At 41.0% G+C, this 22851-nt stretch overlaps 1 protein-coding gene across 1 annotated transcript in view; it reads right to left on the bottom strand.

The window, feature by feature from the left end:
• Positions 1–22851, bottom strand: part of FBRSL1 (fibrosin like 1) — a 498161-nt gene that overhangs the window by 160010 nt on the left and 315300 nt on the right. Inside the window, exon 5 of the mRNA XM_033075794.1 lies at positions 10297–10326. Coding sequence (XP_032931685.1) covers positions 10297–10326 — 30 coding nt within the window. The remainder of the gene's footprint in view (positions 1–10296; positions 10327–22851) is intronic.

The following is a 22851-nucleotide window of genomic DNA, read 5'->3' as shown; positions in this document are numbered from 1 at the left end:
TATGAATTAACTACTAATACACATCTGCTTTAGTTCTAATTGACTTTACAGTGCTACTAAAAATAACTGACAGGCACACTTCTCCCCTTTCCTGTGTCTCAATATGGATTCTCTGTCTTATGGATCCTAAAATGTAACACTTGCTGTAAATACAATCACTAACTGCATACCATCCTATACATTCATTAGGTTTGTGGGGAAGAGCCACAGATTGGTCCTTGAAGGCAGCCTGTCTCATGGAGAAAACCACCTGCAAGAGATTGGCATCTCACAGCCCAGGGCCAACAGCAGGGGCAGAGCAGAGGAGGAGCCACCGATGCTGTCAGACAAAAACTGAGAGATGGGAAAAGGACAAGAAACTCATGTTTCACCAAAAAAAAAAAAGAGACTGAAAATACAAGGATAGAAAGGAGACCTTTTTGGCAGGATATATGTTGTTTTATGGGAACAAGCTCAATAATCACAGTACAAAAAAATCTTACTTCCTTCAACTTCACCTTCTCCAGGCAGGGTGAGGTTATCTACAAATTTAAAGGGGGTGAAAATGCCTGCAGTCACTCAGTAACTGAGATCCAAGTGTCCATAATGTATAGTGACAGGTGTAACACACATTGGTCACTTCAGCCACCTTTGTGGCAATTAATAAAAAGAACAGACACCTTAAAATCTTTGTTGGTTACCAAAGGTTACTCTGTGCTTTTATCCTTGCATGATACCTTAATTGAGTTTACATATGAATGGGATCCCCTTCAATTTTAGGCTAATGTTCTTTTATATTTATAATATTCAGGATAGCGACACATGCTTGATTACCTTTAAAACACTTATCATGATTCCATTTAAAAATAAATGAAACCCATTTAAAAGTGACTTGTCCCCATCTTCTAGTATTTATGGACAAGGACATATGGGGCTGATTTCCCTCATTATTAAGAAGCACGTCTGAGGCTTAAATCATTTAAATTATTCATTGACAGCAATTGGGCTACTCATACAAACTCCTACTTACATAAGGAGTCCCACTGATAGAGCAGTCAAGTGGATGAAGATGGCTGAACAGATTTTGGGATGCATGGAGCATCCACAGACGCTGCTGACTTTGATTAGGGTGAGGAGCACTTTTGAAAATGGGGCCCCACCTTCACTAATTAATATAATTTAGCTGAGACTTTCAACATGGTTGTTCTTAATAACTTTTTCTTCACAGGTCACCATGACTGAGGTCCTGAGGGGTGATCAGCAGCAGCTGGAGGAACAGGAGTGACTGTGCATCAATTACTTCAACAAAACCCCAGCCTGTTACCAGACATTTCTAGAGCACTGGGATTTTCCTTTTTGGTGTGGGCTCATAGTGATCCTGAGAGCAGCCAGACACAAGGTGGACATCCCTGCCCAACCTGGGCTATGAAAGATTTCACAAAGAACAAAGCCAATTCTAAGCAAATAAAGAAAATAATCTTCAAGCAGCAGAAAATGCCCATCTCTAGTGTGAATTTTTCTGTTCCTGCAATACTGAAATCAGAGACAGGATATGGATAAATCAACTGCATTGCTGGGCTTGGTCTGTAACACTCCAAATAACAAAGGCTGTAAGCATTTAAAATTCTACTATAAAGAGACTTTCCAGCCTATCACAGACTACTGTGCTCTCTGACCACCTCTGCACTGGAAGACCTTGAGCTAACAGTTAGCATGTTTCCAATCATCCTTCATGGAAAAAAAAAAAGAACCCTATTGTTATTCTTTGCAAATTTTATTTTTAATTAAAATGACATGTTTCTTGCTCTCCTCAGAACCAGCCAAAGAAATATTCACAGTCATTTTCAGGTCACATTATATTGCACATATTGCAGCTGATTTCACAGCTATGTGGGCAAATTACTATTTTTGGGCACAACTAAATCATTATCTAGGTAAAGGCAGACAGTGAGCACCACCAACACCTAGAGGTTACAATATATTTTAGGAAAACATGGTGTAGCCCTTGGAAGAAGACACTTTCGTATTTCAGCCATGTCTCTCAGCCCTGCCCAGCCCCAACTCTGAGGCCAGCATACCCTGGACTTTGTTCCTACATGTGATCCTGACGGTAAAGATTTTGTTCTGTTTCTGTTTCCCCTAAAAAAGGCAAAAAGGTTAGTAAGTCTTTAAACTCTGAGTTCTTATGGCTGTTAATATTTCACATTGCCAGCAGGGAAAGGAATTAAAACTGCCAGTAGCTATCCAGATAGATTTTAAAATCCCCTTCCCTCCCCCTTCTCTCTGCCTCCCTCAGCTTCAGAGGATATTTTCCCCGCAAATTGGTTTTAAATTAAGGAAGGTGATGAAGGCAATGTGCCGTCTCAGCATTTTCCCAGGTGCACTTAATCTAATTTCATTAAGGAGATCAGGACAGATGATCGCTACAGTTGAAACATTAAGTCTGTCCATTTTTGTATAAAAAAACCATTAAGTCTGTCAAAGTGTCGGCGGGTGGGCTGTTTATTATTGGAGATGAAGGCATGCTTTGCTTCCCCAATAAACTGTCAGGAGTAGTAAACCACAAATTAAGTCAGCTGCTGCCAAAGATTTAGGCAAAGATCTCCCAACTAATTTTGACATAGGTGTGGCAAAGGCCAAGGAAAGGCTTGGAAACTGAGCCTGTTACTTGTGTTTGAGATATTTCAATCTGACCATTGAAGAGTGGAAGACTTGGCATCAGTGGGTATGATCAAAACCTGCTGATGCTTCTGACACTCCAGACACAGAGCTGGTGGGAGCTGTGCTGCACCGTGTGCCCCAGAGCACAACCTGCAGAGCTCACCTGAAGCACACAAGAACTCATAAAAGCTTCATTCAAGCCACTGCTCTGTTTTGAACTTATGCACAGCTCTGACTGAAATGTAGAATCACATTCCTCAGTCATACAGGTATCAAACAAAATCAGAGGAAACTCATCAAAATGCAGAAACTTTGGAAGACCAAGAGCCATAACAGGAATCAAATGAAACTTTCAAATACTTCAAAACCAAATGTGAGACATTTGCTAAGGAGAACATTTTCCTTCTCAAGAAAAATGCAGCTGGGTAGAACCATCAGGAAACATTAAAAATTATGAAGTATTAACTGGAATTGCGCAATCTTTACAGTACACACAGAGAAATTAATAATGGCTAATATGGAATCAGAAGTGACATTCTAACTTGAATTTAGTGATGAGGGAAAAGTGTCATGTTTGCAGATAATGTGTTTTGAGCATGAAGGGTGGGGAGAGCAGAGGAAGGTTCATTTTCCCACCCCAGGTGCAGGCAGGGCTGGAACAGAGCCCACTTGAGCTGTATCCTTTGTTCCTGCCCAGGGGACACAGTGCTGCACACCGTGCCCTTCTGTGTTACTCAACCTGGCAAATTATTTTGGAATAGAGGAATGAGAAACTCTGCCAGCCAAATGAGAGCCTGCAATTGTGGCTATTGGAGCATGCATCCTCCAGAATTCTCATCTCCTTGGCATCTTTACGGTTAATTATATCATTTGATTTAATTAATTGAATTGCCTAACTCAATTGCCAATTCCTATCACCTGCCTACTCTGTTATGTTCTATCAGATCACCTTCCAAGGAGTTACTGCCATTGCACAGGTAGCCCTTTGGAGCTCAGACTAAATGTTATAATGTTCTTGATGTGGGCAGACAGCTGCACACAACTGCTCTCTTCTCTGTTGTCTCACACCTTAAAAGTTTCTTCACAAGGTCCCTGGTAAGATAAGAAAATGCTCCTGGATGGAGAACTGGAACAGGGAGATGTTAAACAATGGAGAAAGCAGAGAGCCAGTGCCATGCTGACTGCCAGCAACAGAACTGGTATTATCCTGTTGTGCCTAAGAGCTCTCCATAAGATCTCTTCAAGCCTTTTATCTAAGTTAATGATAGATTTTTTTTTTCAGAAAACTAAAAGGCTCTTCTCATTGTTTGCTCTGAAAACTCTTTTCTACATTTTCAAGAATGAATATGGACAACACAGACTGTGATGACTCAGCTTGTTATATACAGACTAATGTACTTAAAATTTGAGTTTTTGTCTGGATAAGAGAAAAACAAAATCTCAGTAGGAGGGGAGCACATTGGTGCTGAAGCTTTGACTCCGTTTCATTTTTTAACTGCATTCTTGCTTTATTTAAATATAAAGGTCAAGAAGGACTATTATTACTAATAATATTTACAAGAGCTGTAGTTGAGAAGCACAACTTGGAAGGCTCCTCTCCCTCTGGAAGGACTTGCAGGGCTTAACTCAACTGCCCCAAGTCTCAGTGGGAACCTTTGTGTCTGCTCCACACACATGGTGGGTGGAATGATGGAAGCTCAGGGCATGCCAAGTCTCTCCCCCATCTGGCATTTCCCAAAGAGCAACTGAGTGAACTGGGTATGCAGTGGGCTTAGAGGATGCTATTTTTCTGGTAAATCTATTCATGGAGGATGATGAAATAAAACAAATTCACTGAGTGGTGAATTTCTGTCTTCCTGTACTGGCAACAACATTACATTTGCCTGTTTATAGCACCCAAATCTTTCAAGGGCTACAAGGTTATTTTAAATTCAATATTTTGATATTGTTTAAAAAGCAGATCTGTTTTTAATAACAACATGCAGATTGTCTGTAAAACAGAAGCTTTCTTCAATTAGGAGAACTAACAGTCTTTACCCAGTTATTACTATATGGGAGAGAGCTTTCTCACTAGTTTTCACTCTGTACCACTGGGTTTTCTGTCTGTAAGAAATAAACCTTAGCAGAAGCACTGATTCTGAGCATGTAAATGCAATCACTTGCATATCTGCAATGCTACTGCATGATGCTAAGCCTTCAGCAGAGCCCAGCCACACACTTCCACAAGGACATTCAGCACTGCTGTCCATAAGCCAGAGCATCCTATGGTTAAAAACCACTTCAGTTCTGTCTGAGAACCCAGCTGGGAAGTAACTGGCAAATGGAGATTTCTCATTATTAGCCACAGCTGAAAACTGTCATAGACTGAAGTGTAATGCTAACAGAAGTGCAAATATTGCCATGTGAAAACCCTCAGTTCAATTCCATGTTTGATCCTTCCCTTCTGCTGCAACCAGCACAAATCTCAATTTCTGGACAAGTACCAAGTTTAATTTCTCAGAGATGAGGACAATCAAATGATGGACAAAACCAGTTTGAGGACCTTGGTCTGGGTAGGCTTCAAAAATAGCAAATAACAGATTACCTTAAGTGGGAACTGCTGCCTGAACTATGATTTTTCTGTGGGCTTGTAGATACCCTTTCAAGGTCAATGCAGCTGAAACAACAGTGATAATTTCATCCCCCAGATCTTCCACACAGTTTATTCTTCTCATTGCTTCTACCCTTATCACCTCCATCTCTCACTCAAGCCCACAGTTCTCAGCACTCTCTTTGACTCACAATACTCCTGACATCAAAATACTCAACCTGTGTTTTAAGTCCTGTATATTCTTGTTCTCTGTAACATAATGAGCATCCTCTGTTTATCAACACAACTACATTCTTGGTCCAGCTACTTCACCCTTCATTTACCATTTTATCTTTCCTTTGGTGACAGCCGATGTAACTGTGTCCTTGTGCCAAGGAAAAGTTCCTGCAAGATCATTTGCCTAATCTGTGGCTTTGCTTCCTACACAGCTTCTCACTTCCTGAATGGCAAACTATCACTCTTTGTGTTTTGACTCTTTCACAGCTTACCTCTTCTTCCCAACAGTGACATTCAACACTGCTGTAAACTTTCATCTCTCACTGGTCTGATTCCATCACCCCCTTGTTAAACTTTCAAATAAGCACCTCCTCACTACTTACCACTGTGCCTTTTGCTACAGAGAATAACTTCCCATTCACAGCCATAAAGCCACCTGACTTTCCCTCTCAAATGCCTCCTAAAACCTTAATACCTACAAACACCCCCTTCAGATTAAAACCTACAAAATCAAAGCTGGACAACAACGAGGCTGCCAGCATATTGAAACAGTACTGTTGACATGTACCCACATTCAGCTGGTCCCTTCTTTCTCATCTCATCCTTAAGCCATGAGCTGCTGTTTTTGCAGCAGGTAGCAGGATGGGAGCCCAGCCTCAAATGGAGGGATCACAGCACCGCTGTGCTGCTCCCCTCCCGTCTGTCATGGGCTAAGCTGCACCTGCTCTCGTGTTACTGCCGACTTCCAGGCACCTACTGGGACACTGGGATTAGCAAACTACAGCATGGCAAGGCTGACTCACATTGCCACAAGCACAGCCTGAGGAACTCACTGGGCTGCTGCAGAAAGTCATGAGAAAAAAAGGACTTCAAAACTTTTTGTCTCCACCTTGGATATAACTTTACCTGTCTCAGAGGTTGCTTGCTACAGCTGAAACATAAAACTACAGAACAAATATACAGTAAGTACTGACTGAACTTAGAAATTCAGTTCCATTTTTTGCACATCCTACTTAGCACCACATTAAATGAAGAACGCTTGATATCTAACCCCTGATTTGGAGAGCTCACTTACATGGCGGGGCCATGTAATTAAGCTGACAACCCCCAATTTCACACAGAGCAGACAGAAGTCCAAGACTGAAAGAACATGAACACTGAATTACTTTTACAGAAAGAAACAGGCACTTTTTAAAATGCAATCTTGAACACTGTTATTAAAAAAATGAGAGCAACATTTCGGAGTAACGAGCAGAGATTACTCATTCCCTTGTTTTACACAAGTTGACTTTTGGCTTTCTGTAGAACACCATTTAACAGAGCACATTACCAAGCTGCTAGCCACTTTTCACAGTGATGCTAAAGCAGGTAAGAGACAATAAGTGGAACTGTTGATGGTTTATATTACTCTATTATGTTAATGTTCACTAAAGTATGCCATAAGCTCTCTCATTACATGTGTATAAACCAATTCTCTGTGGTGTTATTCCTGTGCTAAATGCTATAACTACATAAATCTTGAATTAATGGAGACTTTATAGTTCCTGAAAATGAAGGGTAATTGCTATCTGTTAATGCTGTTGTTGCTATTAAAGGAAGTATATATTTTCAGTAACAATGTTTATGGACCGTGAGCTTCACATCTCAGCTACTGCACAGAGAAGAGACTGTGTAATACAAGTATCAGACTGACTCCCTTTCTCTCCCTCCTCCCTCTCAAAAAGCACAGTATCATTTCCACAGCTTCAGCTAGCAACACTGCAACCCTCCTTACAGCTGCAGAGCCCAAACCAATGTCCTTCACTGAACATACAGTAAAGGAAACAGGATTTGCATTTCCATCTCTGGGAACGCACGATTTGCTAAGTTTCTCGCTTGGTTAAATGGCTGGACAGCTCACTTTATTAGTTTGGGTATCTCAAACAGTTCTGTGAGAAGCACATGGTGACAGAATGATAGGTGTGAGAAAGTATCATCCCACTTACTTCCTCTGAGATTTCAGCAGTGATGCAGAAGTGAAAGGCTATACTTGGCCAGAGACAGTTCTCAGAAAGTAGATGGGACTGACAAGTCCCCAGCCTTGAGCTCCTCTTCTCCGATTATTAAAAACAGCAGTGCAATGTTTGGAAACACTCACAATCTGCTGTGAAACTGTACCTTGCACTAAAGTAATGGCTTCTCTTTCTGATACACTGTACGTGTGACTGACTATGCTCAATTGCTTTTCTCCCCTGGAGCCCTGCACAAGGAAAAAACCAAACCATCACGAGTGTGTTTATATTTTACAATGCAGCAAGGGTAAAACCTTAACTTTACTCTAATGTCTATGTTTGAAAACATTAAGAGCTCAATAGCCCATATACCTATGAACTAAGTAAATAGTGCATAATTACTAGCATGGTACAGAGAGAGAAGTAGGAGGTGGAAAATTTCAGTTTTGCTTCTAGCTCAGTTGCTGACTCAGTTTGTACGTGTACATCAACTTTTTTGGTCTGCTTTCCTCGTGAGTTTTATGCAGGCAATACTGACCTGCTGTTTATGACTAACAAAAAATGTTATGCAAATCAAAAGTACATTAGTAATTCCTGCCCTGCCCTTCCTTAGTGCCAGTGTGTGTGTAGGTGTACCTCGAAAAAGCTGGTTTTTGCTGACCAGGCAGCAGAGCAGCATTGCTCTGTAGCAGTGGGGAAAGAAGCTGACCCATCACATCATTGGGGAAGGCTGGTGCTGGGCTAGGCACTGTGCTGAATACTCCATCTGGCTGCAATAGCCTGGGAGCATTAGCAGGAGATATATTTTGCCATCACAGGGAGGAGGAGAATGAGTGTAGTCCCTCAGGACAGTTGCACCAAAATTTTTATAGCTCTTTGTTGCATCAGTCAGGTTAAGTTTTAGACAAACACTGAATGAGTTTCCAGGGGAGTGTAGTATGTCAGGCATCAACAGAGCAAGTCAGGCTGCCCCTCTGTTTCCCAGCTGGAAGGCAATATTGCACTTACATTATCCCCATGAAAGGTTTGAAGCATCCTCACTTCAACCCTGGTGAGTTTACATGCATGTGCCCACATCTTTGCTGACAAAAAAGAAACCCCACTTAATTCCAGAGACCTATTTAACAGGACTGTGTCATGTTTCACGTCTCTGCAGATCAGGCAAGAGATAGAAAGATGATGATCTTGTGCTGCTCTCCTTATGAAGAAAAGAAATATTATTAAGGCAGAGTGACCTTAAGGAGAAGGTAGCTGGGAAATAGGTGAGCCTAGAAGGTCAAATTACAGTTACAGAAATGTAAAGAAATGTCATATTAATGGTAAGGAACACTATAATAGCCTTTCATTTGCTGTAAAGGACAGCACGTTACCAGCCAAACACAACGCAGCTTCCTCTGAAGGTAACCTCAGATCCCACATTCTGAAAGCTAATCAATGTTGTTCAGATTTCAATTTCTTCTCTACAAGGTGAAGTCAAACCTAATCTAACAAACGTCAGTCTCAGATGTAATGCCGCTAGCTGGGTCTACCAGTGTAATTTAGATAATCATTAATAGCATAGCTGTATAATAAAACTACATGTCACTTACAACTTCATCTGAGGTTTGACTGGCAGATCTTTAAACAGTTTTCTAAGTGATTGCTTTTACTTCCTTTGATTGGGCAGTCTGAGAAACGTTTTAACCCCATGGTATCTAAGCTTTTAGGGAACAATATTTCACCCTCACCACCCCTGCTGTCAGCTCTGCTGCTGTGTAACCTTGTAAGAAACAGAACTTGGGGAGAGGGGTGATCTCAGGGAGGGGACTTAATACACATATACTCATATAAATTTAATATAATATAAAATAAAATATGTACAATTTCCTTCATTCAACACACTATTTAAATGTTTCTCTTCAATCAAGCCGCCATCTCAAAACACAGTTGCCATACTCCAAGAATATTTAGTATCTGATGGGATTTTTAAAAGAAGAAGTTGAAGAAACCCTAATGTTTCTAATGCTTCAACAACACTAACAAAAAGCAAAAGACAACCAGGAGAAGCTTTCAGAGTCTCTTGAACTCATGGTAACCTCTGATGCAGCCGGGCGTGCTGCTGAGGACACACAGGGCTATCTGAAGTCAGCCTTTACTTGTGTAATGCTGATCCAGGAGAAAACTCTGTGCCAGAGCTTCCCATCAATGAATGCAAGAGACTGGATAGCCAAAATATAATAAAAGTTTGATGAAGATCTGACCTGAGACTGCCAGGTTTGATCTGCCAGAAGCTGGCAAGGAATACTCAAGTCTTTTATATAATTGGTGTTTAAAAGCATGGTGCCACTGGTGCTACACAGTGGGACTTGTCTGTTTTCCTTGCAGAGGTGAACAAGAAATCCCCATACACAAACACAACTACAACCTTTCAATGACCAACCTCTGTACTCAAAAGAAGGTCAGAAAAATCATTGCTCTGTGATAAATATGCATGCAACATGACAAAATACTCCCTGACAGTTACTACACTCCCTTGGAGGGCAGGTCCCATCTTCTAAACTGATTATAAAATTGACATCTTCAAAGGTTACTATATATAAAACATGGAAACTTCATCTGAAACAGCACTAACACTGTAGCTTGGGTCTCACCAAATGCTCACATAATAATCAATAAAGACTATTATGTTAAGGGGACTTTCTTTCCTGTAAATAGAAGCTAGTGAAGATCACAGAGTAGCTGATCTGATGCTTTTTCATCCAAATGTAGATATTTTTAAATTCGACATGAAGACTGGAGGAAAATGTTATTTTCAAATTCATTCTTATTTTGACTATCAGGGAATTTCCAAGCACATGAAATAAGAAAATTCAGTCTTACCTTATCGTCAATATCGCTCTCACTGTCACACTGTGGATTAGAGAGAGAAAAAAGGATTTTGAGAAACACCTTTATGTATAGAGATCTTTAGCATCATCCTCTTAAATCTTTAGGATAGCTGTTTATGATGTTCACAGTTCAATGAAACACACTTCTGATGCTTGCAGTAAAGCCTTTTACATTGCTAGCATAAACCAGACAAAGCCAGATCCTCTCTTACACAAATTTATGGTGTGCTCTTACTTGGATGGGGGAAAGCAAACTTTAAACAAAAAAGACAATCAGTGATGCATTATAACAACCACTGTAGCATGAGTACCACAACAAAAAGCATGCCTTTTTATCATCCCAAATCATGGAATATATAGTAACAGTTTTGCATTGCTTCACCTTGATAAGCACTTTGTCATCTAACAAGGAAACTGTGAAACTGGCAATCAATTTCTAATTTAATGAGTGGTACCACGAATAGTAATTAAAATACATCATAAATTCTGGTATATTTTTTAGTTTGAATGAGATCACGATCCCAGGAGGAAGTGTTTACTTAAAGAGTTTTGGAGTGCAATCTCTTTCAGGCTCTGAAAATGAAATGCTCTATTTTCACAGCAAAAATGATGGAAAGATAACTTGAGCACTGAACACTTCAGGACATGCACATCTTGCTGGCTGGAGCTCAGAAAGATTTACAGTTGGGAACAGCAGTAAATCTCTTGGGGTCTGTTATGCTGACAGAAGTGGTCAGTGTGTTCTGTAGCCTTGGTGCCCAATGGGAATTTCCTCCTTCAGCCAAGTGCTGATGGGGATGGCCCAGTGGGTTTCTGTAACTGGCAGCCCTATGGAGTTCACTGGGTCAACAGGAGGGGACTCTGCAAACCAGCAGTGGCAAGCTCCAAATGTGGAAAGGGTCCATGAAAATGCACATGCTTTGTTGTCATGAATGTAAAAGAAGAAACAGATCTGTTTGGTCATTTTGTCCAGATTTCCTCCCGGAAAAGGGAAGGAGGATCTTTGCTGTCACATTCTTTTATCCTCAAGTCCCAAAGCAGCAATTTCAGCTGTTATGTTCTTAGTTTTCTGCTGATTTATGAGAGAATATTTAATCTCTTCTTCTATTTGACACATGGAATGATTGACTCTAAATACTTGAGGAACCTTTTATTTTTAAATTCTCTGAAACACAGCAAGCACACAAACAGCCCCAGTATATTGGAGGAATCTCCCACAGTGATTCTGCAGTGAAGAGTGCTCAGCTTCCAACTGACACCTTATTCCCATTTAACTGCAGTGAAAATTCTTGGTTTAAGGAATCTGTTTTTCTATAGTCTTGACTAAGGAGAACTATTTTTCTTTCAAAAGGAAACCATTTTACACTTCCCCACATGATCCACAGCATGTTTTTCACAGAAAAATCCAACTGTTTAGTAGTAGGACGTGCACAGATCTAACTGTATGTGTAACCATTCTGGAAAAGAAAGAATCTGAAGAAAAATGGAAGAAGTAATAGGACACTGCCTTGAAGGGGTCAGGAGCTGTGGGTGGGCAAGCTCTATGGGAAAAACCAGTGTTAATACCAAACTGCACAAAATCCCAGCCAACTGCTTTGTAATAGGCCAGAACATCAGACAGTCATGTCTTTAGTAAATACCTTGCCATAAGCCATTTGTGCCTTTTTTGTGACTTTTATTCTGTCACTGACCTTTATGAAAATTATTACACGAAAAACAGTTTCTGTTTTTTTCACAAACCAAAAGTAAAATCAGTCCTGATAAATCGTCATAAGCAGCCATCTGCTGACTTCCCCAAACCACAAACAATTAGAAGTGTCTGCTCTGGGCTTGGAATGGGAATAATTGTCCATCACACCGAGACACATTGGAACAGGTTTGCTGGGCAAAGGCTGCCCCAGTACCTGCTGCATTTGTGCTTGCTCAAGACAGTGATAATTCACCCTGACAGAGCAACACATTCATCAAAACTCAGGCGGGGGGTGGGGGAAGATGCAGTCACAGCAGTCCAATTCTTATTATTTACATGCTCCTGAGAAACACTGGCTGAGTGGATGGAAGCCTTTCACCTCCACCCATGGGGAGCTCAAATCAAGCCCGAATGCTACAGGGACTGTGAATTCCCCCAAATTACCAGCATAATGGAGTGGGTCACAAAGACCTTGTTATTTTACCCTTTAAAGCCTGCCTATGTGAAAGTATCCTAAGTTACCATTTTAATCTTGGTGCTCATTCAAGGTGAACACTCGTATTTTAGAGGCAGAATATTTTGACGATGTGATTCATTGTTCAGACTAAAGCATGTTACAGTAGAATGACACGTATCACAAGAATGGCATAAAAATAAGTTAGCACACTCAGCCATGGCTTTCTTTAAACTGTATGCTTAGGCAGCATCAACACAAATTTTAATTCTAACAGGGGCTTAAAATTATACACTGCAATAATAAAATAACCAAATAAATTAAACTTTGAAATCCATTGACTAGAAAGCATTCAAAATTATCTCTAAATCTCAGATGCTTTTGCCTATGAGTCCTGGTTTAATAAAATCTCAGTCCTGTAAACATTACCAAATTTAGCTTAAAAGTATTTGAGATGTAAACAATTTTTTTTAACTTTAGTAACCATTATTATTCAACTACAAGGTAGTATCTTAGTCTTTGCTTTTGTAACAAAATTTGTCTTCCTATTTCTTACTTCATTATGATGTTAAAAAAAGAGGAGAGGGTTTTTCTTGTTGAAAACAGATTTGACCTCCAAAATTTGTGTAACTAGAATGGGGATAAAACCCTCTTACAGATGATTTATATTACTAAAAGGTGCAGAACTGCTTTATTTAGATGCCTAATTTTGCTTTGTATCAATATGCAACTTTGTCTCATGTAGATAAGTGAAAGTAGCAAAAAAAGCCAGTGAACCATCAAATCCACATGCTAGATTTTATAAACAGACATATGAATGAAGCAAACATCTGCTCTCTGAGGATACATTTTTCCCCATTCAGGATCTGTAAAGACTTCATAATTAATTGCTTTTAAAATGGAAAAGACAGCAAAGAATTTTGTTTCATTTTAGCTTACATCTTCCTTACTTTAATCATGATTGCATAAGTCTTGAAAATGCAGAAGGCAGCAGGGCTGTGGATGGAGATCCACACGTGAATGTGGCTCTGTGCGGACAGAGCTTTTCGTGAAGCTGTGACTGCAAGATGAGAGGTCTAAAAACGGCATTTGTGGCAATGAGTTGCCTAATTTCTTGTTTGCCTTGTGCAAGCAAGTCCTGTGCCCCCTCTGCACCCACTCAGGCACAAGAACTGTCCCTTGTGTTGGATCCTACCTGGCTTTAAACCACCAAAATACTTATCTTTATCCATGTGAGAATGTTCCAAACTGGCCTGCAGCATGAGAGATTGTGGGGAAGAATTAACACGCTGATATTTATTGAATTTGGACTTCTTAACATACAAGAAAAGAAAAACTTGATGCTCATAGCTACCAATGTATGCTAATCTCCCACCAACTCCTGAAGAAAATACAACCAGCTTTGGTGGAAAAGGCCCCAAGCTTCAAAATTCCCACAGGTTTCCTTTGTTTTCTGTGAAAGGAACAGGCTCCCACACTCGCATCAAGAAACAGGAACCCAGAGGCTGCTGAACGAGCAAGAGCACCGAAAAAGCGGCGACAGCAAAACCAAATGGGCGCAGACAGAGCTGCAAAAAGCAGAACCACTGCTGACCCCTCTCCCTTCCCTTGGCTGTGTGTGTGTGTGATGAAATCCCCCAGTTTCGAAGGGCTGGGGCAGTTTTTGTGGGAACAGCCTTCGGTCTCCTCGCGCCTGCTCCGCTCCGGCCTCCTCCTCCTCCCCGCCCGCACAGCCCCGGCTCAGCACAGACACCGAGGCAGGCGTGTTGCGTGGCTGGCATGTTGAAATGAATAATGGGGTCACAGGAGGAACTTCGGTTTGGCCACAGAGGATTTTCTGTGTCTTAAAAGCCAACTTATCCCGTGAGGAGGAGGAGGAGGAGGCCATGCTGCGCCCTGCGAAGGCTGAGGCCACCACCCGGCCAGGCTCACCTCCCACGCTGCTGTTGTTGAGGGACAAAAGCCCTTGTCAAAACAAAAAAAGTTAAAGAAAATGTGGAGAATGGCAACTGTTGAAAGCAATGGGGGCTCATTGAAAGACAAAAGCTTCAATTACCTGGATTTTTCTAAAGGCCTGTTAACACTCCTGGTCTATAAGCAGGACTGTAAACAGCCATTGTACCGGGTTCATAAAGGCTCCTAAAGGGATTATTCACTGGGTTGTGCCAATTGCCTCTCAATTCCACCAAGAATGTTTGCAAAGTCGACCCCTAATTGTGCAGCTTTTTGGAAACAATTTCTTGCAGTGACAGGTTCCAGTTGGAAGGAAGCCTCCCACGAGGTGAGGTTCAGCAGGACCAACACAAAACCCAGGAATCACAGACAGAGCTCCATGTGTGCAGACTGGGCCTCGTGACTTCTCATTTTTTTGATTCGTGGGCTGAAATTTCGCTTTTCAAGACCCCTCTCCATCATGGCTTTCCCACCAGGCAAGGAGCTGAGATGTATTCCATCATCTGCTTCTACCAACCACCTCCAGAGGGGACAAATACGGACTTATGGCTACTGTAAAACAGGCAACAGCATATCTGGCAAAGGACCTTCTCTTAGCGTTAGACTGGCATTGAGCTCCTTGCAACCTATATTGAAACTGTACTATGATTTTGTTGTTTTCTGGTGAGTTTATGAATCAGGAGAATGTCCTTTGACTCTTTTCTTACCTCCAATGTTTTAATTACTACATCATCCAGCTTTTCTTCACATAATGAAAACACTACACTGATTAACTGACATTGCACAGTAATGTAAACTGTCTAATACCAGAAATAAAGCTTCAAGAAATGAAAACAAAATCAACACACATCTCCTAAGACTGCAACAACACTGGCAATACCTGGATGTTACGTCACGATGGGTGCAGAGAAATATGGTTATTTCAAATGGAGCCACTTCCTCCAAGCTTTTGAGAAGTCACCTCGGTTTATCCACACAAACATGGTTATCTCCTGCTTCACCCAAACGCAGTGGTTTATGATTTAGGCTGTGCCTACACAGCCCCAAGGCTGTGGGCCCTGTTGTGCCAGACGCTGTACAGCATAGGAGTGCGAGAAAGGCTTGTTTTTTTCCTCTCCACATAAACACACATACCTATAGATATTATTTATATTATGATTAAGCAGAGGGTGATAGACATCTAAGCTAGCCACATGAAGAAACAGATCCCAGCCCAGAAGGACACGTAATCTAACCAGTCTACCTGAAACTAGAACTGTCTGGGGAAGGGCAAGGCTGAGAAAACAGGAGGCAAAAATATTAACTATACTGCCTGTAACATTACAATGAAAGCTGGCAGGGTGGAATATGTATGTAGAAAGTTGCACAGAATATATGAACAGTGTAGACACCTATGCAGCCTGCACACCCACTCCACAGCCATGCTACCAATATATTTTTATTTCCAACCATATTTAGTTTTTGAATTTTCTTTTACTAGCAAGGCTTGGGGAAGTACTAAGCTTCAATCCTGGCTTGTTAATGTCTCTTTTAAAGGAAGGAGTAAAATCAAGCCTATTTTTAAGAGCCCTCCCTTCTCCATGCCCTCTGAGATAACTTCCCAGGAGCAGTGGCAGTGCGTATGGATGCGTGCTTGTGTGTGCAGGGGAGGGTGTTGTTTCCTATTAAGTCTGGCATCAGATTCATGTCTGCAGGGGCTTGCTTAAGATGATAGGAAGAGAGAGTTTTATCATGAGCCAGACTGACAGAAAAGCTTGCTAATGGGACTTGAGGCATACACAGGAAAGAAAGTGCCAAAACATTAAGCTACCGCCAAGTGTCAGAGGGCCACTGATTTATTGCAGCAATTTTGCCACTGTGTCCTTTATAAGGTCCCACAAGTCCTTCCTCCTGGCAAGAAGCTGTGAGCTGCTACAGCTCGGGGAGAAGTTTAGATCCAGAGCACAGAAAGTGTCCAAGCGAAAGGCGGGGGCCGGGGGGAGGACGGAAATCGAATGTTGACTTGAACTTGCCCCAGGCAGCAGAGTCCTCTTAGCTCCACTGCCTCCCTGACAGCTTGATGAAATGAGTCAGGGCCTCCCCATGGCTAGACCAGCTCAGGCTTCCAAGTGCCGGGGTAGAGCTGTAAGAAACAGATTGAGCCTCAGGGCAGCAATTTTTTTTTTCCCTTTCTCTCCTCAGCATTTGGCTGGGGGAAGGGGAAGGTTATGAGCACTACAGATGTATAGGCTGAGCCTTTGTCTGCGGAGGGGGAGGGCGAGGGGGAGAGAGAAGAACAGCAAGAGAGTATTAGCTATGGCAGCCGAGAATAGCCCAGAGCACTATAACTAATTTTGAGGGGCAGTGATGCATTGTACGGGCTATGTGCTGTTTGGTCTGAGGGGGCCCCTGTTGTGAAGCAGCAATCAAGAGGACATTTTGTTAAGTGACCAACAGCTGTCATCTGCAAGCCCAGAGTGGGGAAGGAGGGAGCAATGGGAAGGGAAAAGGGGAAAAAAAAGAACAAAAAAAAAAAGAGCATTTGTCCCTTGGAGGCAGAGCACATTAATCCACCAATCTGCCACAGCTTTAACTCTAAACGTGCTCAGTGCCTCTGAAGACTTGAGCTCCACTCCATCAGCCACCCGGAGAGATGGGCACCTCTTGCCCTGCTCCAGCCTGCCGGATGCAGGGAGCTTCTCTACCTCTGTGGGTTGAGAAACCGACGCTAAAAATACTGTTTAAGTCTCTTTTCATTCCATAAAATTGAGTTGATCTGCTGCAGCTTAGGGTCAATCCCTCAAGGACTGTTTTTCCCCCCTTCCCTTTTCCATAGCACTCATAAATTAATCAGGAAGACCCTGACTAAGTCATTTCATGCTGTACAACATAAAAGAAAGTCCCCTGATGATCCATGCAAGGATCTATTAAAAGCGGGAGGAGGGAGGGAGGAAGGGTTAGGGAAGAGGGAGGAAAGGGAGTGGGGGGGAGGAAAAAATCTCAACCTTTTTGATTTTTAGGATAAAAGCTGGAGGACTTTGTTATGAATTCTAGCCAACATCAAAACACCTTAAATAATTCAAAGAACATGTTAAAGGGAAGAAACTGAATGTTGCTCTGATGTTCAGTTGATGCAACGCAGAATATTACCCAAAACAGCACAGCCTGTTAAGGGAGACAGCAGCCTTGAGCATTTCAGTTCTTTAGAAAAATGTCAGAACCTGTAAAAATCATAATTTCCAGCAACTTTTTTTTTTTTTTCATTTTTTTTTTTGCATGATATAAACTCAGCGAGACTGAAATGTAGGTTTCTGACAAGCTGTTAACAAGACAACTTTAGAAATCTGTCTGGAGCTCTCAGGGAGATGGGCTGCCATTTCACTGCTTCGAAGAAGTTCATGACATGACAAGCAAAAATCAGGGAACAGAGACCTAAAAACCACGGTGTAATTTTCATTTGCTTCTGTCGTGAAAGAATTCAAGCAGAAATATTAGAAGACTGCACAACTAAAAAAGCCAGGAACTGGAAAATCATTGCTGTGGTTTGACAAGCACATCTTTTATGCTGAAAATGGTTTCTTTATTATTATACCTATACACAGGAAAGCACTTTGGAGAAAAAGGGATAATCACAAGTTATTCCTTAAGATCTACAAAATAAGATCTACAGCTGCCTACTTTCCAGCCAAGTCTAAAAATGACCTAGTTCAAAGGAGAGACTGACCAGCCTATCCTGAAAAAGCTGTAAGAGCCACCAGATTTCTCTCAATTTCCCACATTCCTGCCCTTCACCCCCACAGGAAAGGTAGAAAGATCTTTCCATATTGGAGTCTTTTACTGGAGCCTACACAGATGAATGTTGCTACCTAAATGCTTAATAAAGATGCGTTTATTAAAATTACAGAAGTCAGCATCCAATGCCACTTACACACCAGAGTCTGGTACCACACTCAGGAGAGGCCTTCTGACTGGTTTAGCATATTATACCTCCTACTTCAGGCCTTAATATACCAGTAGAATGCTTTGTCATAATTTTTGGATGAATTAATGATGCTCTTTCTAGAATCAATCTATTCTACTCAACGATCAGAAAAAAGTAGATCTATCTATCTATCTATCTATCTATCTATCTATCTATCTATCTATCTATCCCCATATAATACACCTCTTTCAATATATAGTCTCTCTCACTTTCTCTTTCCCTATTTGGACTCATTCTAAGTATTTAATGGTAGGCTGATGTAGCTGCCTGGAAGTCAATTTACTGACTGTGATTGACTCATTATATCTATGGTTGCAGAATCTCAGCACCCTTGGGAAAGCTTGGGAAACCCAACATACAATTTTATGCTTAATTTCAGCCCATATTTGCCAAGAAAGAGTGATTGGACAATGCAGGAGGTAATTTTCACTTGTACTGCCTATGATTACACCAAAGGGTAATGTGAATTATGGACCACACTTAGCCCAGCATTTGCAGGGATCACACAAATAATGAACTGAAGCTTCTTCACCTCTTTTCTGTCTCTCCTTGTTTTCACACGTCTCTGGTGCTGCACCCACAGCCACACTTGGGTAATTGAAAGAACAGGGCACGCAAAGTTGAATGGTTGACACTGCATTTCGCCAATTTAAAAAATAGAGGAAACTCTGACAAGAAAAGGGATGCAGTCTGTTTCTCTTCTGAAGTGTTCACAAGCTTTTTTCACTCTTCCCTCGCTTGGGCATTCTGTCACCTGTCACTCATTTTCTTTTCATTAGACAGACACTCTTGGAGACATTACAGAAGCTGTATATGGGTTTTCACTAAGGAACCAGAGAAACACCCATTACTTTTTAATTCTCTTGTTTTAGGCTATGACTAACACCATGTGCTTGCAAGAGACACGTTGCCTTGCTGCCTCCCCTTTACCACGAGCCTCCAGAGTTACCTGGACCCCCTGTCCCAGCTGCTTTGGCCCCTCATGCTCTCCTGGGAGGAGCAGAAACCAAGATGGGATTTGCAGTGACTCACTGGACAGAGCAAGTCTAATTTTGGTTAATGCAATGATGCCTAGATGATATGTCCAACAGAAGAAAAATGGCTTAAAGCCATTATTTACAACAATGAGAGGCTGCTGCTGTTTGGAGAGGGGGGTTATAAGCTTTCTCTAAAATTAAAGAGTTCAGGACTTAATATGGATATAGTCAAAAGCCACTTTAACTATAATGACCTGTCTAGCAATTCCGCATTTACTATAAACATCAGTTTTCTTCTATTTGGATTGCAAATCTAGTCCATTACTATGTCATATCCACGTCACTGTGGAGTCACCAAAAAAAGTATTGTACCAGTACAAAACAAGAGAATTTGTTAAAGCACCCTCCTCTAATGGAAAGCATTTAGTTATTCTCAGCCATGTGGCTCCATGGTATGTGATTCTGTTTGGGAGCTCCATTTACATACTTATTTAGTAGAGAACATGCATGGCTGTCTTCCCTCCCGTGTAGAACCATTATGAGCTGCAGGAAACTGTTAGAGAGGATTTCAGCACAGAACTCAGGAGGAAAGGCATTTCCAAATATCTCCCTAACCTGCTTAATGGCAGCCACCCTCTGGAATCAGGGTGATGGATTTCTGGTTATGAAACTTGCTGTGGTTTCTTACAGCTCATTCACGTGAATGTTTATTTCTTTATGCGTATATTCAATAATTTAATTTCTTTATGTATATATTTAATTTCTTTATGTCTATATTTACACACATACACACTTCTTCTCATGCTGCCAACTTCCTTTCCTCCTTATTTCTCCCTTTAAGTCCAAGAGGTGCAGCAACAAAAGAACACACCAGGTTATGCATGAAGACACCATCTGAGAACCCTAAAGTTCCCCCAAAGGTATATTACAGCTTTTTGCATTCAAATTCCAGCTGAAGGCCCCAAAATGTCTAACACGAACATTCAGAAGTGGGGGTCAATTTTAGAACCAGGGCTGACATGATTCAGGTACAAAGGCAAATCTCTGCTGTGCCTTGTAGCCACTTAGGCTGGACCTGGCAGGAGGAGTGGCTGAAGCCAGGCTGAATTCAGGTGGGTGAAGCTGGGCTGACCAGCCACACACCTGGAAACACACCACTAACGTGCTAAATAGAATATTTTAGAGCATCATTTAATTAGGGATTCTGGATGTGGAAAACTACTGTGTTCTCAAAATACATTAATTCAGTGAAAAGAGCTTCAGCTCATTCTTCACTTAATGAATGTATGAAGGTTATGTGAATCAGCTGCTTTGTTTTGTCAAACGCCTTTAGTCACTCGAAGTCCCTGTTGCTGTCAGGGACAAGATTAACTATACTTATATATAATTAATGTAATAATTAATGTTATTTAATTCCACTGCTATTTAACTCATAGCAAGGTCTATGTTGTTGTGGGTAAAAAATATCAAACTTACTATAGCTACCATTAATGTTTGCATTATTGAACATTAAAATTCAAATCTGGTAAAATATTTAGCACAAGAATTGAGACATCTACAGAAGGCTTATTCCTCCAAGGAAACCCAGAGCATGTGCTCACAGATTTCAACCACTGCTTTAAAAATAAACCTTAAGGGATGGCTGCCCCACTCACCACAGGCAAACTACTCTGGAACAAAGAAATTCACCAAGAGAAAAATAAAAATTATTTTAAATATGAAAACTAAAAACCACCTCTGCACACCCCCACACCCCCAATATCCAGCAGTTGTCATTAGCATTAATACAATGCAAATTAGGTCTGTTTTTTTTCTTTCATACCATTTAAATCTTAAAATAATGAAGTAAGTAAGTCTTGGAAGTGAAGGACAAGCATCACCTTGTTCATACATTTGGGTGTTTCCAATGTAATCTAAGGAATATAGCAGAGACTTCAAGATAATTTGATAAGAAAATAACACAGTTGGTTTTTCACTCTAACAGAATTATGCCCCATCAAAGCTAAATATAAAAGCTTCAAGACCTATGCCATTACCTGGAGAATACTTCTTTGGACTACAAAATGACAATCCTTTAAACCCTAAATAATTTTGAAAACATATATACCCTACTTCAGGTAAAATTGTAAAGGCTTCCCCCTACCTTAGTGTGTCTGCTCCTCTCTTTCAATGCCCCTAGACACTCATTTGTTCTTGCCAGCTCCCAAAATGCCCATGATTGATGGAAATGTAATGATTTACAAACGGAGCCTCCTATCTCACTGTTCTGCTTTCAGACTGCCAAGGTAGCTTGACCAGCACTGACCTCAAAGACCAAGACAAAGGCTGGCTGTACATGTTGAAAGATGGGAATGTGAGTATCCTTAGCTAAGCCACCCTGAAGCTTTCTGAACAGGCATGACCAAATTTATGCTTTCTGTTGTCACTTTTTAAATTCAGATTTTCCTTCCAGAGCTGATGAGGATATGCTCAGCTGTGTGGATAGATGTCATTTACGAACAGAAGTTCCAACATGTCAAAGTGTTTCCTTGGCATTGACGACCCCTATATGTCCAATCCAGACTCGATCAATTACAGAATAAAAGAAAGAGAAAACATCTCAACAGGAGGGGAAAGAAGAGAAAAAGAACAAAAGACTGAAGAATAAAAATGGAAAAAAAAAACAACTTAATGCTCTGTGGACCAATAATGAGATGGCGCTACAAACACTGTTGGGAATGGACTCTTATCACCTTTTATTAGCACAATGAGGAAATAATAATTAGCTGGAACAAGCTATTATGTATTTGTCACAGAGGCAGAACACGTTGAATTATACAAACCTTTTATTTTCCAGTAAGCTATGATTAACAGAGGTAAAAGTGTAATCTGTTTGAAGAACTGGAAAATACCTTGACCAGGATATTTTAACCCCTCTCAGTGTGTATGCACTGTCACTATCAAGCAGGCAAGTTTTCCTGCTCCAAGGAGAGCTGTGGCAGTAGGTTGTTCTTTTTTCACTTGTGAATGTTGCTGTATCAGCTGTGATACACCAACCAACTCACGTGTGGTTTGCAGCCACACTTGGCAATAAAATGCATAAATAGCAACTCATGATAATGCCATTATTAGTACGTGTCCCTACTGCATACTGAGTAACAACAGGGGTTTTCATAGACTGCAGACTAATCAGGTGTCTTTAAACATGCTTTAAAGCCTTTTCATGGAGTGAGTGAGGGGAAGTTCTTTTCAGAATTTAGGCAAAGTACTCGCACAGCCAACTGAAGGCTCAAGAGCTTCTGGGCAGCTTTTAGAAGCACAGGTTGAGAAAGACAGTACTAATAATCAATGTAATCAATGTACAGCAAAAAATATTCTTTTAAATTCACACCTAATTCTTGTGCATGAAGCAGAAGCAGCATTCAAAACAAACCACTGTGTTAGCTCAGCTGGCTAATGAATAATTGCCACAATTACAAAAACAAATCTTTGTTTTCAATTTTCAGTAAGCAGAGCTTTAGAAGAACAAACTG

This window comes from Catharus ustulatus, chromosome 18, assembly GCF_009819885.2.
Source record: "Catharus ustulatus isolate bCatUst1 chromosome 18, bCatUst1.pri.v2, whole genome shotgun sequence".
Classification (NCBI taxonomy): domain Eukaryota; kingdom Metazoa; phylum Chordata; class Aves; order Passeriformes; family Turdidae; genus Catharus; species Catharus ustulatus.
Note: the sequence above shows the minus strand (reverse complement) of the source record. Positions and strands in the feature narration are given on the sequence as shown.